The 16,501-nt window shown below is 46.1% G+C and overlaps 1 protein-coding gene across 1 annotated transcript; it reads right to left on the bottom strand.

The window, feature by feature from the left end:
* Window positions 1-263: 263 nt before the first annotated feature.
* On the bottom strand, window positions 264-14,728 carry PPCDC (phosphopantothenoylcysteine decarboxylase). Its single transcript, XM_010178240.2, is given in 6 exon segments — window positions 264-321; window positions 323-434; window positions 4,387-4,555; window positions 6,381-6,509; window positions 9,093-9,188; window positions 14,576-14,728. Coding segments are annotated over 6 exon segments (717 nt in total).
* Window positions 14,729-16,501: the final 1,773 nt, after the last annotated feature.

The raw sequence follows: 16,501 nt of genomic DNA, 5'->3' as shown, positions 1-16,501 counted from the left end.
GCAGGACCCAGCACTTGGCCTTGTTGAACTTAAGGCAACTGAAGGCAACTCATATGACCTTAATAAGTACCTCATGTTCTGAATCATCTCCAGAGGTGTCTGCATCTAACCCTTCACCGAGCAGGGAATTACTATCTTAGCTCACACTGCCCTGAAGGCAAGGGTGCAAAAGTGCCCCAAAAAGGGTGGGCATAGCAAAATATCCTATTTCACCTCCTTTCTCCAGTGTGTGTGTTCAGTACCTTTTTTGAAATAGCCTTTGCCTATAAAAAAGATTTGCCAAATTCATACCATTCCCATGACTCTGCAGTTAGACCCACATGAAAGCGAGCTGTCCTGGATTCACACCAGCTTGAATCTTGGGAGTAATTCTTGGAGAAGAACAAGTGTTGGACAGAACAAAATGTAAAAGCTTTTCCTTTTGGACCAGTTAGCTGCCAGACAAAAATCTAATCTAGACTGTGCAGCGGCTTCCTTCTGAAATACTTTTAAACTTAGGGTCAGAATTTTAAGACTAGAGATTATTAAATCATCTTGTCTAACTTCCTGTACTGAACTCAACGCTCAGAACTCAGTCCATTCACTCCTCTAATTCCCTCAGGGCTGAGGAAAGATACTTCTCCCACCAGCATTTGTCTCCATTAGAAGACTGAAAAAAAACTGAGGCTGCAAAGGACAGTAAGGACTTGAGGGCAGGCAAGAGATGAAGGGGAAGGGGACAGGCTGTCCTGACGAGCAGGTAGAGTTGCTCTCTGTGGGCAGATCACAGCTCTGAACCTGCCCAGACCCTCAGTTTTCCAGTACAGATGAGTCACCCAAGCCTTGTCCGGGACAGAAGGTATAACTGAATAGAACTGAGGATTTGCAATGAAGAATGATACTTTTGGAAGGTCAAGAAAATTGGGTTTCCCTACCAAGTAGGACTCATTCGCCATCATGCCTTTTTCAGACCTGTAAATCCCAGGGGGTCTGAGGCATCCTATGGACAAGCTGCAGGTAGATTTGAGTCTTTCTGTTCTCCTAACCTTGAGGAGAGGAGCTGCAGCTGACAGGTCCTGCTAAACAAGAGAAATTCCCTGACTGCCTCTGCACAGTTTGGCAGAGCTACACCCTTCAAGAACGTTTCCAAGGCTTGCCTTTGTCCTCCACCACCCACTTCCTCAACATCTTTGGCAATTCACAGCTGGATTTTTAGGTTTAGCAGAGCAAAATCTTGCTAAGCAGCCTGTCTTACAGCACAGCTCATGCCTACAGGTAGAAGAAGTCTTCCAGTGTGCCAGGCTCTAGAAATCCAGCCAAGGACAACGAAGATATCAGCAGTTTGGAAATGGTTTTGCAATGGCAAATTGCAGCAGGCCCGTGCATGATGCAGCACTTCCCAAAGCTCTCTTTATATCGTGGCACATGGATATCATCAAGAGACTAGATGATCTTTCGAGGTCCCTTCCAAGCTTACATTTAGCTATCCAACCAAGGAAACATTTTAATTGTCAACTCAATTTAATGTTATTTTAACTCTCTTTTTAGCTGGACTCTATGTCTAAAAACATCTATTTACTAAGGAAGAAAAATTAATCAGGTAAAGCTTGTAATGCAGAAGCTCGGTGGCAGTCAGGATCCGGCCCATTTCAGGTGAGACCAGCCACATGAGTGGAGGAAGATAAACCTCTTTTACAGCAAGATAAACCACAATGTCAACAGACAAAACTGGTGCAAACTGAATCTCTTTTCTTTTGCACCAGGTGTGTGAGCTTTGCTACCTGCTCCTTGGGTGACAGCTGGGCAAACCCCTTTGTGGATGAAACCCACACAACTGAAATTAGTGTGGAAGAAAGGGCCTTAGGGTGAAAGGCCTGAAGAAAATAGGGGAAGAAAGGAAAAATTCAGTGGTGGAGACTGTCTTGGGTCTTCAGAGACCTGGAGTCTATTACTGCTGTGCTGGTTTTGGCTGGGCTGGAGTTAATTTTCTTTACAGTAGCTGGTATGGGGCTGTGTTTTGGAGTTGTGCTGGAAACCCTGTTGATAACACAGGGATGTTTTCATTATTCCTGAGCAGTGCTTACACAGAGTCAAGGCCTCCTCTGCTTCTCACCCCACCCCACCAGAGAGTAGGCTTGGGGGTGCACAAGAAGTTGGGAGGGGACACAGCCAGGACAGCTGCCCAAAGGGATATTCCACACCATGTCATGCTCAGCAATGAAAATAGGGGAAAGGTTGGCAGGGGAACCATTGTTCAGAGACTGGCTGGCATCAGTTGGTTGCTGGTGAGCTATTGTTTTCACTTACATCACTTGTCTTTCTTGGGTTTTATTTCTCTTTGCTATTTTCCTTTTCATTACAATATTATTATTATTTTATTTCAATTATTAAACTGTCTTTATCTCAACTCATGAGTTTCCTCACTTTTACCCTTGCAATTATCTCCCCCCATCCCGCTGCAGGGCAGTGAGTGAGTGGCTGTGCGGTGCTTAATTGCTGGCTGGGGTTAAACAACGACAACTGCTTTGCCATGATTTTCTTACATACTGCCAGGAAAATACTCGTGTTTGCCAATGGGAAAATCTTGTGAATTGACTCACAAACACAAGTGGAATTGGGTCAGATTTGGGTACTGCTGCCCCAGCTGTCTGTACCATCCCTCTCCTACAGGCTCCTTCAGGAGTTTTTTCTCGCAGTAAAGAGAGCAGAACTGAATATGAAGCAGGTCCCAAAGGACTGCTGCTGTAATGAGGTAACTCCCGATCAATGCTGGTTCCCTTTGTCATTCTGAGCTACAACCCACAGCAATTCACATGCTGCTTCTCACGTGGTTCGCACATTCCTGTCACAAGGGTGGCAATCCCCAGGAAAGAGGCAGGGCAGAGCAGCAGAAGGTGGAAACTGCCTTCACCATCCAACTCAACTCCATTTGTGCTGGTGAGTCAACTCACGCGGCCCTTGTGTATCTCAGATCCCCATCTGTGAAACAGGGATGACAACACCACAGCTCTGCCTCAGGTGCAGGAACCAGTGAGAATGAGCACGTTACCCAGGAGGAGGCACTCAGCTGCTTACTACAGGAACAGAGATCCTATATATGTACTAAAAAATAAAGGACAAAGAAGCTATGCCAGATGGTCTTTCCACTTCTGCCAAAATGCCTCCACAGAATGACCTCTTTTGGGCGTTTTCCCTTAACATGATCACAAGTACGTAAGAAATTTTATGTAATCGGGTCTAAAATCCCAGCGGAAGCGTAATTGTCCAGGATATTTCAACTGATGCCCGAGTTACTTGACTACACTTACCTAACTGTAAATATTTCTTACCCTTCAGCTCCAAAAAACACTCTCTAGAAGCACTGCACCTACCTAAGAGTTCAGAAACTAAGCCAGCCCTAGAACTTAACCATGAAGAACTTCATAACATCCTGTCTTTGCTGTAGATTGTTTGTTGAACTATCTGACAGAGTGGTTAAAACCCCGCTAGAGCTGGGTCTGTTAAACAAAAGTATGAGTACACTGCTGTGTAGGTAGTAACATATTTGCTATTATGGCTAGAACTGGGTGACATTTTACAGAAAATTTGTCCAAGAAAATGTAGATAAAAAAGCAGATCCATTCATCCACATTGCTTGTATAAAAACCCTTCTCAAAACCTCCTAAAAGTCAAAATACCTCCATTTAAAAAAGCACCTAAAGTACCAAAGAGACTATACTAGTAGCATTTTTAGCACTGCAAGTTACGTCTTTTGAAACTGTGCGTGACAACTTGCCCTACCGCCCTTCTTCACTTCACAGACAAGTCTGACATCAAAACCCCAAATCAAAACTCAACTGGGAAGCTGAAAAATAACCCGGGCAACAAACAACAACAAATGTTAAAGGCATATCCAGCTACACCCTCAGCCACATCTGCAAAGCACTTATTTCTCACTGTCTGCTCTTGGGGATAAGATATTATCCCTATGTTAAAGATGAGGAACTGAGGCATGAGGTAAACAGTTCACAGTCATAGCAGAGGGCAAGATCAGGACACCCAAATCCCAGGCTGATAACGCTCACCGCAAAGCCTTCCTTCTCTTTGATCTATTCTCTTCTTGAATGCATATTTCTTCTAAATATCAGGCCTATCTAATGGCTCATTTGAAAGCCTGGCTTCAGTCTTTTAAGAGAGCTTAAGACATGGTCTCATAAGGTCTCTCGCTTAAAAATTGATGAACAAGAACAATAGATACGAGCTAGCACAGGGCAAAGCTTCAGTTTGTCTGTATAAATCCTGGCAGGGAGCACCTGCTCCCTGCAGTCCAACATCTTGAAGGCCACACGGCAAAAGAATGCATGTCCCTTCAGGATAAGAGCAGCATTCGTGCAGGAAAACAGTCAGAAGCCATGTAAAAGGACTGACCTTCATCTCCACACACTAGCTTCTTCACCACACAGGGGATCTCTGTGTAGCCAAAGCCTTTCAGCTGCTCCACCTGCTGAGCTGTGATGGGATGTTCCCACATGGCCGTGTTCATAGCTGGGCAGAAGAGCAGAGGTTTGCTCAGATCCCAAGCACGGATGACACAAGTCTGCAAGAGAAGCCAAGAGATTCAGCTCTGAGCTGGGTTGTTTTTCCTCACTCCTTCTCATCACCCTGCTGCACAGAAATGCTTTCTCAGCCTGGGTGTCATTAGAGGGCCAAAAGCCACAATATGTCAGTGCGGCTGGACTAACTCACAGGCAGATCCACAGTGCTGCTCCTAATGTGTCTGACATTCCAGCAAAGCTCAGCTCTGACAGGTAAGAAGTATGAGGGAGGCTACAACGAGGATAGATCCCATCCTACTCCGGCTTGGGGCCAAGCAAGCAGCCCAATCGCTGGAGCAAACCAAGCTGGAATACCATATGTACAGACTGCCAGCCCATGAGGGAGACTGCGAGAGGCTGAGGGGTGGCCACAGATCATATCAGCTAAAGAGAAATCCCCAGGCAGCACTTCCGATAAGCCAGCTGTAGAGCTACACATAAAAAGTTGGCACATGAGACTTTTTTAAATGATGCGCCAACTGGATCTGTAACTCCTCCCAAGGGAAGCACTTCTGCTTCCAGGATATAAACAGAGGATAACATGGACACGCGTGGGCTGTGGCAGAAGATGCCGGCAGATTACAAACCATCTAGCAGCTCCTGCGTGCTAAAGAGAATCATATCTGACTCCTCAGTGATACAGAGCTTCCAGATAACCCAGTATCACCTCACCTCCTTAAAAAGATAAATGCTGGGCACCCTTAATGCAATGTCCATCAGTTTTCCTAGACCTAGCAGCAATTAAATCACACAAAGGGAGCTTCTCAGGTAGCAACAGTCCCTGGAGCAGGGTCTCTGCCCAGATCATAGAGTGCTTACGAGAACCCTGCCCATCCGTTGCCCTGTGATTTGAACCCTTCCCAGCACAGGAAAGTCTGCTAGAATCTGTTCCAACTTGCCAAACAGCATCTCCAGCACTTTCTTTCTATTGCTGTATTTGCCTCTTACCTCCACAAGGCTCTCTGAAAAGACTGGTAGGAATTTGTGAAGCCATGAGTCCCTAACATCCTTCCTGAGCTGCTCCCTCCACTCCCACCATCACATCTATAGCACCAAGGAGAGCCAGAAGGACAAGGCACCACTTGTCCCTCCCACAGCTTTATCTGGCTTCTCTCAGATCTCCAGTGATCTGCTCACACAAACGAGGGCTGTTGCCCCACTGAAGGCCCCCATCACCCAACAGAGAAGCACACTCTCTTTTAACACACTTTCTGATCAGCCCTTGAATCAGAGCACCTTTAATACCAGAAAAACAAGCCTGAACAAGCAAAATCCCCCTGTAGTTGAAACTGGAAGGTAAGTAAGTGTGAGCATGTTTGAATTTCTGTGCTAGGCAGTTAGGTGAGGGAGGAGGTGAGGTAGCAGGAAGTAAACAATTTTATCTGATCTCACAGGTGTCCTTCCAGATTGCATCTAAAAAATGCAGAGAGGAACTAAAAAGTGAGTGCAAGTGTGTACATGCACGTGTGTGAGTGTACATGTGTGACGGAGAGAGGGTGCAGGTAGAAAGAGAGAAATACCACCCGTCAGAAAAAGCAGGAAAGGCACAAAGCAGGGACTGGGAAATAATGGAAGAGACTGACAGAGCTGAGGAATGGGAAGGGATGTAGGTCAGGGAAGGAAAGAACAGCTGCTTGAGAAGAAATAGAGGAACCATGTTGGAGGAAGAGAGAGACAAGCATAAGAAGTGGGAGCAAAACATGCAAATCTCACTCAATATCATCTCTTCTCGATGCTGCAGAAGCACAAAAGTTTCCATCAGAGAAAGGTCAGACAGTCTAAGGCTGGGAGGTGAGAGAACTCTCAGGCAGAGCTCTGGTTACTCACCAGCAGGTTGTCACAGATGCCATTCGCGAGCTTTGCCAACGTGTTTGCATCAAGAGGTGCCACCAACATGAGGTCAGCCCACCGTCTGAGCTCAATGTGCAGGACTGGGTCTGAACGACCTTTCCACAGCTGCGGATGAAACAAGATGCAGTTGAGCAAACCCTTCCCATGAACACTGTGAACAACGGGCACTTTATCAATCCCACATTAGTAAATACCATGTAAATTTAAGTGGAACAAATTATTCTCACATCAAGCAAGACCTGACAGCGTGGAGAGTCAGGGACTGCAGCCACGGTGCTCACATTTGTGACTTCACTGCTCCTCCAGGGAAAGCCATGTTGCCACTACGTTTGGGAAGCACATTTAACGGATGACATGTATCTGCTTGGTGCTCTACAAACAGGTATCCTTTCCCCACAAAGACAGCAATGCCCACATCCAACAGCCACAGATTTTAACTCACAGGAAAGAGCTTTCTCCATCCACTTCCCATTCACATCAGCCTTCAGCTTCAGAATTGTTTGTAAGAGCTCCCTCAACATGTAGCATATCTCAACAGAGAAAAAAGCTCCATCCTATCAGCCAACTAAAAGCAGACAGGACCAAAGCAGGGGTCACGTTTCCTGAGGAACCCATGTGATTTAGAAACTTTGCATTTCTTTAAAGTGAAGCTGTTCTCTGGCTTTTAAGGAGTTACAGACACCCTAACTGCACAAGTGTCTTTTCAATGAGGATGTACACCCCTAGGCATATTCACAGCAGCAAAGTAAACCCTTGTGACTACAGCAGGGAACAGTCCTGTCAGCTTTCTCCATGATGGATGAGGTTTAGCCAACCAGGTATTTCCCTCTTCTCATGGCTCTCAATGAATATTTCTATTTTCACTAAAGTTCTGAGCTGCTCAAGAGTCCTGGTCTTAAGAATTCTTAAGAGTGCAGTTAACTGGGAAAGTGTCAAGAGAAACTGCAAAGAGCATCAGGTGCTTAATCCCCAGAGAACACACACAACCACAGGCCAGCAAGAGGTACATCAGGGCCACAAACTGTTCCTCCTCTGAGTCACTGGAAACCACAACAAAAAAGTAACATCCGGAAAGCTGGTGCTTCCTGACACCTTTCCCAGCTCCTCCACTCACTTCTATTTTTCCTAGAAGCACTGAAAATTGTCGTTTTTCTTTTCAGAGTAAAATCTCTCACAAAGAGAGAGAGAGCCTTATTTCCCACCCTTCTCTCAGAACAGCATGTTGTAAGGTCTCCATGCCTGCTTTCCAGTGGGCCAACAAACCTCAAAGCCTGACACGCTCCGCTTCTTTCACCACACTGAGGCCTCCTCAGAAATAACTGCCTGGAGCTGTAGCACCCTGTGACCCAGCAGATCTCCACTGATCTCCTTGAGCAGCCAGAAAGCTTCCTGGCCATTGCCAGGACCTGGCCAGAATCTCTCCTGGTAACTGGGAAGTCCTACACAGTGTGTCCACTCGTAGGCAAGGTCTCCATCTTCGCTGTGAGAGGGTCCTGCTTTTATACAATCTAACAAACAAATTAAGTAGAGAAAGGCATGGTAACATCTGGTGGGTTGGCTTCACTTCACTCGGGCAGCTCTGGCCAGGATCCGGGACACGTCCAGGAAGCTCCTGTTTTGGTATCATTCTCCTTTTGGATTCCACCCAAAGCCTGGCCAGGGCTCAAGGAAGAACCAAGGGAGTTTCTTTATCTACTCAGCTTTGACCACATACTTCCAAACAAGGCCTGACACCTGGTTTCATGGCCTTGACAACATACCCTTAAATAAGAAAAGATAAATACATTCGCATGACACTTCCTCTATACCACATATTTCACTAATGAGCATACATATTTCACTAATGATCAGACAATAATGTCATGTAACATTTGGTTGTGAGGTTCATCTAGAGGTCTACTTTGGTTCAGGGCCTATTGTTCAGGCCTTAGTACTTCACACAAGAGCTTTGTTTTTCACTTGAGGGGCAGGCAGGCTCTGAAAACACAGAGGAAGAAGCTGTAATACAGACCAGGCGGTGCCCAAGGTGACCCAGTCAGACACCAGGTGAGTTTTAAAGCAGTGTGGGCAGCTTTGTGAATGTCAGCAATGTCTGTAGATTCAGAATATGTAGTGCTAAGGAGAATTAAGCTGTTGCCTTCGTGCCAAGTATGACTCGCAACAAGCACCCAACAACTTCACCGCGACTCTGCAGTGGCTTTCTTGACGTTTCCTGATTGCTCTCTCAGAGCTGTCGATAGTGGCTGAGCCCAGGGTGGTGAGAGACCACTTCTACCCTCACCGCCTGCTGCAAGTCTGCCAGCGCAGTACAAAACCCAGCGGTACAGCCAGGACAGCCTTTCTTTTCATCCTCATTTACAGCACCATGGTTGGAACCACGTAAGCCATGTTCCAAAGCATACATTACTAGAATAAAGAAACAAAGGGAGTCTTGGCCCAGGATTAAAAAAATAAATAAGCTAATGTGGTCTCTTGCAAAGAAACTTAGAGGAACACTTCTATTTGCCGTTCAGCACTTGAACAACTAAGTGAATCTCCCAAGGGGCCTGCTTTTTTTCTGAAGCATGACCCACTGGCCTTCTGGAAGTGGAAGGCAGGAGCATACGACAGAACTACTTGAATTATAAAATACGTGGCTAGTGGGGACAGGACAGAAGCCTCCCAGTCTCCAAAGAAAGAACAACTCACCTGCCATTCATCTTCATCGCTGTAGAGGGTGACAGGAATCTCCTGGGCATTGTAGAAATGTTTTGCTCTCTCAGTAGTGACCACCTTCACTTCAAGCTAAGCAGAAAAGAAAGTCAGACCAACGGTTAGACTTGAGGACATCCTGGAAAGCTGGGTAGAGGTAGAGAGCTCAAGCAGCAAAGATTTTGAAAGCTGTGTGGATTCTCAGAGGACTTCTCCCTACAGTGCATATGTGCATAACTGCACCTATTCACAGTGGAAAGACCAGGCTGCTGCAGGTGCTTGCAGGCAAAGACTCATTCCATGCCACCCTGAAAAGGGGAGGTGATTAGTCACCGCCTGCCAAACATGTTCACATGGCCAGTTCACAGCGGGGACAGCAGAGAGGACACAGCAGGTCAGAATGAGATACAGTTCTGCCCAGAACTTCAAGGAGACTGGAAGAAGCAAACCAACGCTCTGTGAAAGATGTCCTTCAATCTCAAAATATACCTGCCAAAGGGAGTAGGAGAGCATCTTGCCTCAGTGGATGCTGCCTTAACCACAGCACAGAGGATTGCCGAGGGGTGGCATGCCCACACGGCACTTGCAGGATCATCCTTCCCACACTGGGAGCCAAGAGGAAGCTCTCTGCCAAGAGAAAGCACAGAGCTGAGCGATCAAAAGTCCTGCTGAGGGACAAGCTGGCTAGCTGGGGCTCAGCACGGCCACCACAAAGCAAGCCCACCTCTGCTGCACAAGGCTTCACAAGGAAGAGTGGCTTTGAAGACGGTTTCTTGGTTTCTTGGTTGAATGAACCACGTTGTGCACCTCTCTCTGTCTCTTTCTGCCCCTGCTTCTCTCTCTCTCTCTAGATGATCTCCTGGCGCCAAAGGCAGGAAAGTAGCTACAGACTACTAGATACTACTTTTTAAAACCTTGTTAATCAGACTTGCTCCAGCCAGGGGTAAAAAATACTAGAAGCAAGTCAGGATTGCATCTTCCAGCTATCCTTTCTATCAAGGCAAGATGTTGGAAAGAGGAAAATCTCTATGGAGGTACCTTCATAGCACAGAGTTTCCGTGTAGCCTAAACAGTAAACCAGCAGCTTCTGCAAAGGAAAAGAGAGACTGGGTGAAAATATACAAAGGTTCTCTCTGAAATTTTAGATAAACCTGCCTGGCTTGTCAAAAGCCAGTGGAACCTTCAGTTCTGCAGTGTACACTGAGGAAATCCTGTCACATCCCTTGGATGTTTATTGGACACGCACAGTTAGAAGGTGCTAAGATGCCCTACGACACGAGATCCTTTCATTTCCTCCTGCAGAAATCTTCACAAGAGGAAAAGGGAGGTTTTCCTCTGGTTTCTACCTGTCACACCTGTTCAAAGCTGTAGCTCTGATAAATGTTGCAAACAGCTGCTTGCCACACGCAGTGAAGCTGAGGTACCAGGATCAGCCGCAAAGTGGAGCCAGTGCTGGAGAGGCTCTGCATGTGCTGATCACTCCTATGGCAAATGCAACCCTATTTCCACCTGCAATTCCTCCCAAGGTTGTACCTTAAAAACAGCCAACAATCGGGCCGATGCATGGAGGGAGTGCTCCAAAAAGACTGTTCTTGTGGAAGATGCAGCTCAGGCCACTGATTACAGTGAAAAATAAGCCTTTTCCTAGTTATTGGCCACTTTCAACCACAGTCTACTCCTCCAAGCAGTTCACAGTGCAACCCACTGCGTGGTTCTATTAGCACAACAGAGAGCTGGGGAAGAAACCAGTCTCACCAACAACCTTCCCACTAGAAAACTATGGCCTGAGGTACAAAACTGTTGAAGCACTCGGTCTGAGCACTCTTGCTAAAACAGACTGCCAAAAACCTCCAAACTCCAAGAAGTTATCTTCAACAGCAGTGGCTGAAGTGACAAAACATGTTAACCTATCTCCCCAACACTATCTATTCGACCAGGAATGGAGCAGTGGTGATTATCTGCATCCTACTTGACTAGAATAACAGCTGGGAGCAGCAGAAAATCCCAGTCTTACCATATCATTTGGCAATTTTTCCCATTTCCTGAAGAAAAAGTAACGGGAAAATACAGCTGTGTGTAACACCAGTATTCAGTACCGCACATCTGGCTCTTTGCCTCTTCTAAATGTCTGCTCTTGCTCGAGCAACCCTCGTTTGGAATCACAGCCGTGCTTCTAGCGCTTTCAAGTGTGAAGATCATATTCACAGCAATCAACTGTATTGTTTCCATATTAACCTCACCTCACAGGAAGCTCTTTGGGGCCAAGCAGCGACACCTGCAAAGGTGCTAACGCCGCTCTCTGCTACGTCATGGCCTTCAAGGAGGGGTTAACCTCGCAGCCTGCCAGATGCTATTTATTTGGTGATTTTAAAGAGCAATGTACAGTTTAAAGAGGCATGCCTGCTCTCCGAAATGGTACCAGTAGGCCAGGGCTGCACAAAAAGTTATCTTCAGTAATGTTTGTTACTGGTTTTCTTATTTTTTAAGTTAGCCAAATGACACAAGGATTTGTAGGTGATCCAATTCCACCTACCTTATATTGCTGCTTGCTACAATTGTGTCATTATTTAAAATTTTCTAATCTAGACCAGAAATACCCCACAAAAATTCCCAAAAGACACTCTTTTTTTTTTTTCCTAAGATAGCTTCATAACCATCTCCAGTCTTAAAAAAGTACTTATTTCTTCAACACAGAGAACAGCTGGATATTGAGTACTGCATCCAACCTACTACAAGCTAGAGCATACCAGAGGGATATGTTCAAGGACTCTGAGTGGTGGTGACTCCACCACTCCCCCGAGAAAGTTGCTCTGTTAGTTAAATATTCTCCCTAATTAAGGTTTTCTGCTGGGGTGGGCTCCTGGATCCCTTGTTCTGAGCAAGTCCTTCAAGTCCCTCCAGCTACGTTGGAAAGAGATCAGTGTTCTCAAGATCACTTTGGCCTACATAGTTTTTTTTCTTTCTATTTACCTGGCACACCCTCTGTTTGCCTGTGGTTATCTCTCTGCTTCAACAGTAAAGTCTAGCCACACTCAAACTCCTTTCCTGGAGACAGTTTAGACTCATTAGAATTCTTTCATTTGGACCATTTTGGTCAGTTCTCCAGAACAAATTTTACTGGCAAAACTGTGTTCACGCAGTGTTGGTCTCTGCTAGAGGATTCTACCGTCACAGCCATCTTGCTCAGGGTAAGGGCATGCATACAATTTTTTCACAACTTTCCCACTTTGACAGCAAAATCATTCCAGACAGACCAAGCTTTGGTAAGAACTGCTGCAGAAGAGAACGAGCAGCTCCTCTGTTAAATGGCACCTATGAGCTGACATAGAGATTATCCAGCAGGAGCACAATGAAATGACGTGACAATGTGATTTAAACCTAGAAGTCCAGATGACATCCTGTAGCTTCAAGAGGAACATGTTTCACCCATAGAAAAGTCTGTCATTGCCTTTCCTTATGACCAACTGATATCCTGCCAGTGTGATTTTTGTCATCGTATTCCTGCCAGGCCATTCAAACTTCCTAGGAATCAGTCTGAGACAAGGTGTGTGAGTCTAGAGACAATCACCAGAGTTACCCACAGTGTCCTGATGTGACACCACACGCTGTCTCCCCGCAACACCAGGTGCAAGGGTAACAACCTGAAAGGTATAAGGTGGAGCCATAGAAATTTCCTAGATCTTCAAAGAGGTGAAACAAAAGGCAGCAAGATGTAGTCATACCCATCATCACCCTCAAAGAGATGTTTAACGAGTGCAAAATCACACTGCCAAGTTGTTCACCCAGCATCGTTTTAGCTAAAACAGCAATTTAAACAAGCCACTGTGATTTCAAGCCTCTGACCGCATTTCCTCTGGTATCAAAGACGCCTTCTGCTCCTGCTCTGCTTCCATCGATGGCTTTTTAAAGTTCTGTTCCATCGGTAAAGAAATTGATGAAACAGACCTGTGCAGGACTTAACAAACTCAATGGAAAAGTCACACTGACTCAGTAGCCTTCAGATCAGGCCTTGAACTCACATAAAAAGGAGTAAACACATCACTTGAATTAACAAATTAAGTACCAGAAGGTCCTGGACTGGATACTTCACTTTCACTTTTTATACAACAAAAGCCTAAAACCAGTGGCCACAAAGCCTGCAACAGATGTCACAGAACCTCTGGGCCTTCACAGAGAACTTAGGTCCAACCCTCTGCAGTTTAATTATGAACCAAATGCTCAGAGAGAAGGAACGTGTTTGACCTGCAGCAGATCATTTGCTTTTGCCCTGTCACTGCAAAGAAGGATGTTCCAAGCACCAAGAGCAAAGGAAAAGAGACAACAGGGAAGCCAGTTCCAGAGACAGAGAGTTAGAAGATGCATATCCCTGGCTCTGCTCTGGTCACCCTCCTTCCTTGGTATCATTTCCATTTGTTCCTCGTACTGCAGGCTATGGCTTTTGGCCTTACTAATCATTTCAGGTCACACAATAAATTAACTGAGGCCCTCCCTCTTTGCAACCCACAACGTCAGCCCAACAGCTCACCACATCTTCTGTACCCTTTCCAGCTCTGATATCAACACCAACCAGAGTTTAGAGTTCCTCAGAGATCGCACCTCTTTTTACTCTATTTTAATGTGTCTGCAGGTCTGAGGTAAAGCTTCCCAACCCATCCAAAGCGATATCCATTCAGTAATCTAACCAATATACCTGGATATGTAAGTGCACCCTCTTGTTCCTGCCACTTTCATTTCACTGCTCCAAAACAGATGCTTCATTTCTTAAAAGCTAAAGGTTTCTATGGTTTCCTCTAACTTTCTTCTAAAGTAAAAGAGCAGCACATTTCCCTCCCTGATTCTAGTCACTAGTGGCCTCTGCCGGACACCTCTGTTACTCCAGATAATAAACTAGTGAAAAAAAAATGCACAGACATCTATATTGGCTTGTATTTTCTATTTCTGTTTCTACAAGACCTGGTTTCCCTTTGGTGGTCAGACAGCAGTGTCCGACTGCAAACTCCACAGCTCATCTATGGAAAACTGCAAGTTCCCAATTAGAGACTTCAAGTTCCAGAAAGCATCCATCTGTGTCTGGAGACAGATCTGATGATTGACAAGAATGTATTTCAGAAAAATATTTCCTATTTAATACATTTTAACAGAATGAAGCAAGCTGAGCTGAATAATAGTACTTTCATATTCCAGAATCTAAACCTCTGTCTATGGAAATATCCAGGAACAGTTACTGCTCTTCAAACCTGATATAAAGTTAACTCTTAAGTATGAAGAAGTATGAAATGAAAGGAAAAAGTATTAATGGATTTTTAAAAACAGGATGATAATAAATAATTATAATAAATAATACCCTAATAAATTTTCAAACTAAAGAACTCAAGGCCAGAAAGAACTTTTCATTTCACTTGAAGCCATCAAATCTCTCCTCAAAATGAGAAACAGGATAACACCAACTTTACAAGACTCCTACCAATAGATTTACTCACCACCGGGATTTTGAGCAATTCGGCGATGAGGAGAGGCAGCTTCAGGGCAGCCACACTTCCAGTCACACCCACCAGGACACGGGTTTTCTTCTGTGACACAGATGAGCTCTTTTCTGCAGGAAACCCTGGTTCTGGTGGTGAGAAGGGTTCCATGCTCCCATCAAACTCTACAAGCACAGAAATACAAAGACACTTGACTAACAGACCCAGCTCTCTCAGCAATTCCTCATCAGAGAGATGCTCCAGTCCCCTCATCATCTTTGTAGTCCTCCCCTGGACTCTCTCCAGTAGTTCCTGGGCTTTCTTGAACTGGGGAGCCCAGAACTGGACACAGCACTCCAGATGTGGTCTCACTAGGGCACAGCAGAGAGAGAGGAGAACTTCCCTCGACCTGCTGGCAACACTCTTCTTAATGCAACCCAAGAGACCATTGGCTTTGTTGGCCATGAGGGCACACTGCTGGCTCACGGTTAACTTGCTGTTCACCAAGACTTCCAGGTCCTTCTCTGCAGAGTTGCTTTCCAGCAGGCCAGCCCCCAACCTGTACTGGTGCCTGGGGTTGTCCCTCCCCAGGTACAGGACTCTACACTTGCCTTCTCCACCCAGCTCTCCAGCCTGTCCAGATCTCACTGAATGGCAGCACAGCCTTCTGGTTTAACAGCCATTCCTCCCAGTTTTGTATCGTCAGCAAACTGGCTGAGGGTGCACTCAGTCCCTTCAGCCAGGTCATTGATGAGTATGTTGAACAAGACTGGACCCAGTACTGACCCTGAGGTATACCACTAGCCATGGGCTTCCAACCAGACTCTGTGCTACTGTTCACAACCCTCTGAGCCACTCAGCCCACCTCACCATCCCCTCATCTAGATCACACTTGCACAGCAGTTGTAACCCATGTTACGATTCCACACCGAGACACGTGAGCACAAACACAGAATGGCCTCGACTGGAAAACACCTCTAAGATCATCGAGTCCAACCACTAACCTCACGCTGACAAGTCCTCGGAATGTCCTTTCTAACCTCTTTGCACCCAGCTGCTGTGACACAACAGCAAGGACAAGTTCTGGTTCCACACTCTACTCGGCATTAATATGTTTCGTTTGGGCCCCTGAGGTTTCTCTGTGTGTTTATAAAAAAACTGTGAGGCTAGGAGCATGTTATTAGCTTGAGTTTCTAGGCACTGATTAGCAAGAGTAAATAGAGGCGAGGAAATCCACCTTGCATATTGGCTAAGCGATGCCAGTGCTACTGCAACACTTTCCGTGTTCATCTATATCTAATGAGAATAGATATACACATCACAGCAGAAACACCCACTTCCCTTATGATTACTAAACAGCAATTAATTCAGAGAAGCATCCAGAGCTCAAAGTCTGGGGCAGATGATGTCATTGTTTAATAGGCAGCTTTCAAAAAGAGCCATTAGTGATAAAATAAAACCACGATGTTCTAGGTTGTGCTCTTCTCTTAACCCGGCGCAGCTCTGGGGGATCAGCTCAGAAGCCTTTAGCCAGCACGCAGTTTACAGGCCTCCTGAATTATTTTATCAGCTTTTTAACCCCGCGTAACGCTGCAAACAACTTCAAAGGGCCGCTGAGGCAGAGAGCGGAACCGAGAAACGCCGGGGACTGTTAGAACGTAAATAAACAACGTTTGTGTACCGGTAGAGGCACGGCGGAGGTGAGGAGAGCGATAACTCCCCGAGTTCACGCCTCGGGGACCGCAGGGACCTGGCCTGGGCTCGGGCCCGCTCCCGTGAAGGCCTCGGCCCGCCTCGTCGCATAGCAACGGGGGCGCGACCCCGGAAGCAGAAGGGCACGCTGGGAAAAGCCGCGCCCCGTCCTCAGCGCTGATTGGTCCTGGCTGCGCATGCGTAGGGTGGCGGGCGGGAATGTGGCGGCTGCGGCGACCTCTTGGTTTCCCC

The sequence above is a fragment of the Antrostomus carolinensis genome, unplaced genomic scaffold (genome assembly GCF_000700745.2).
Source record: "Antrostomus carolinensis isolate BGI_N321 unplaced genomic scaffold, ASM70074v2 scaffold11211, whole genome shotgun sequence".
NCBI lineage: Eukaryota > Metazoa > Chordata > Aves > Caprimulgiformes > Caprimulgidae > Antrostomus > Antrostomus carolinensis.
Note: the sequence above shows the minus strand (reverse complement) of the source record. Positions and strands in the feature narration are given on the sequence as shown.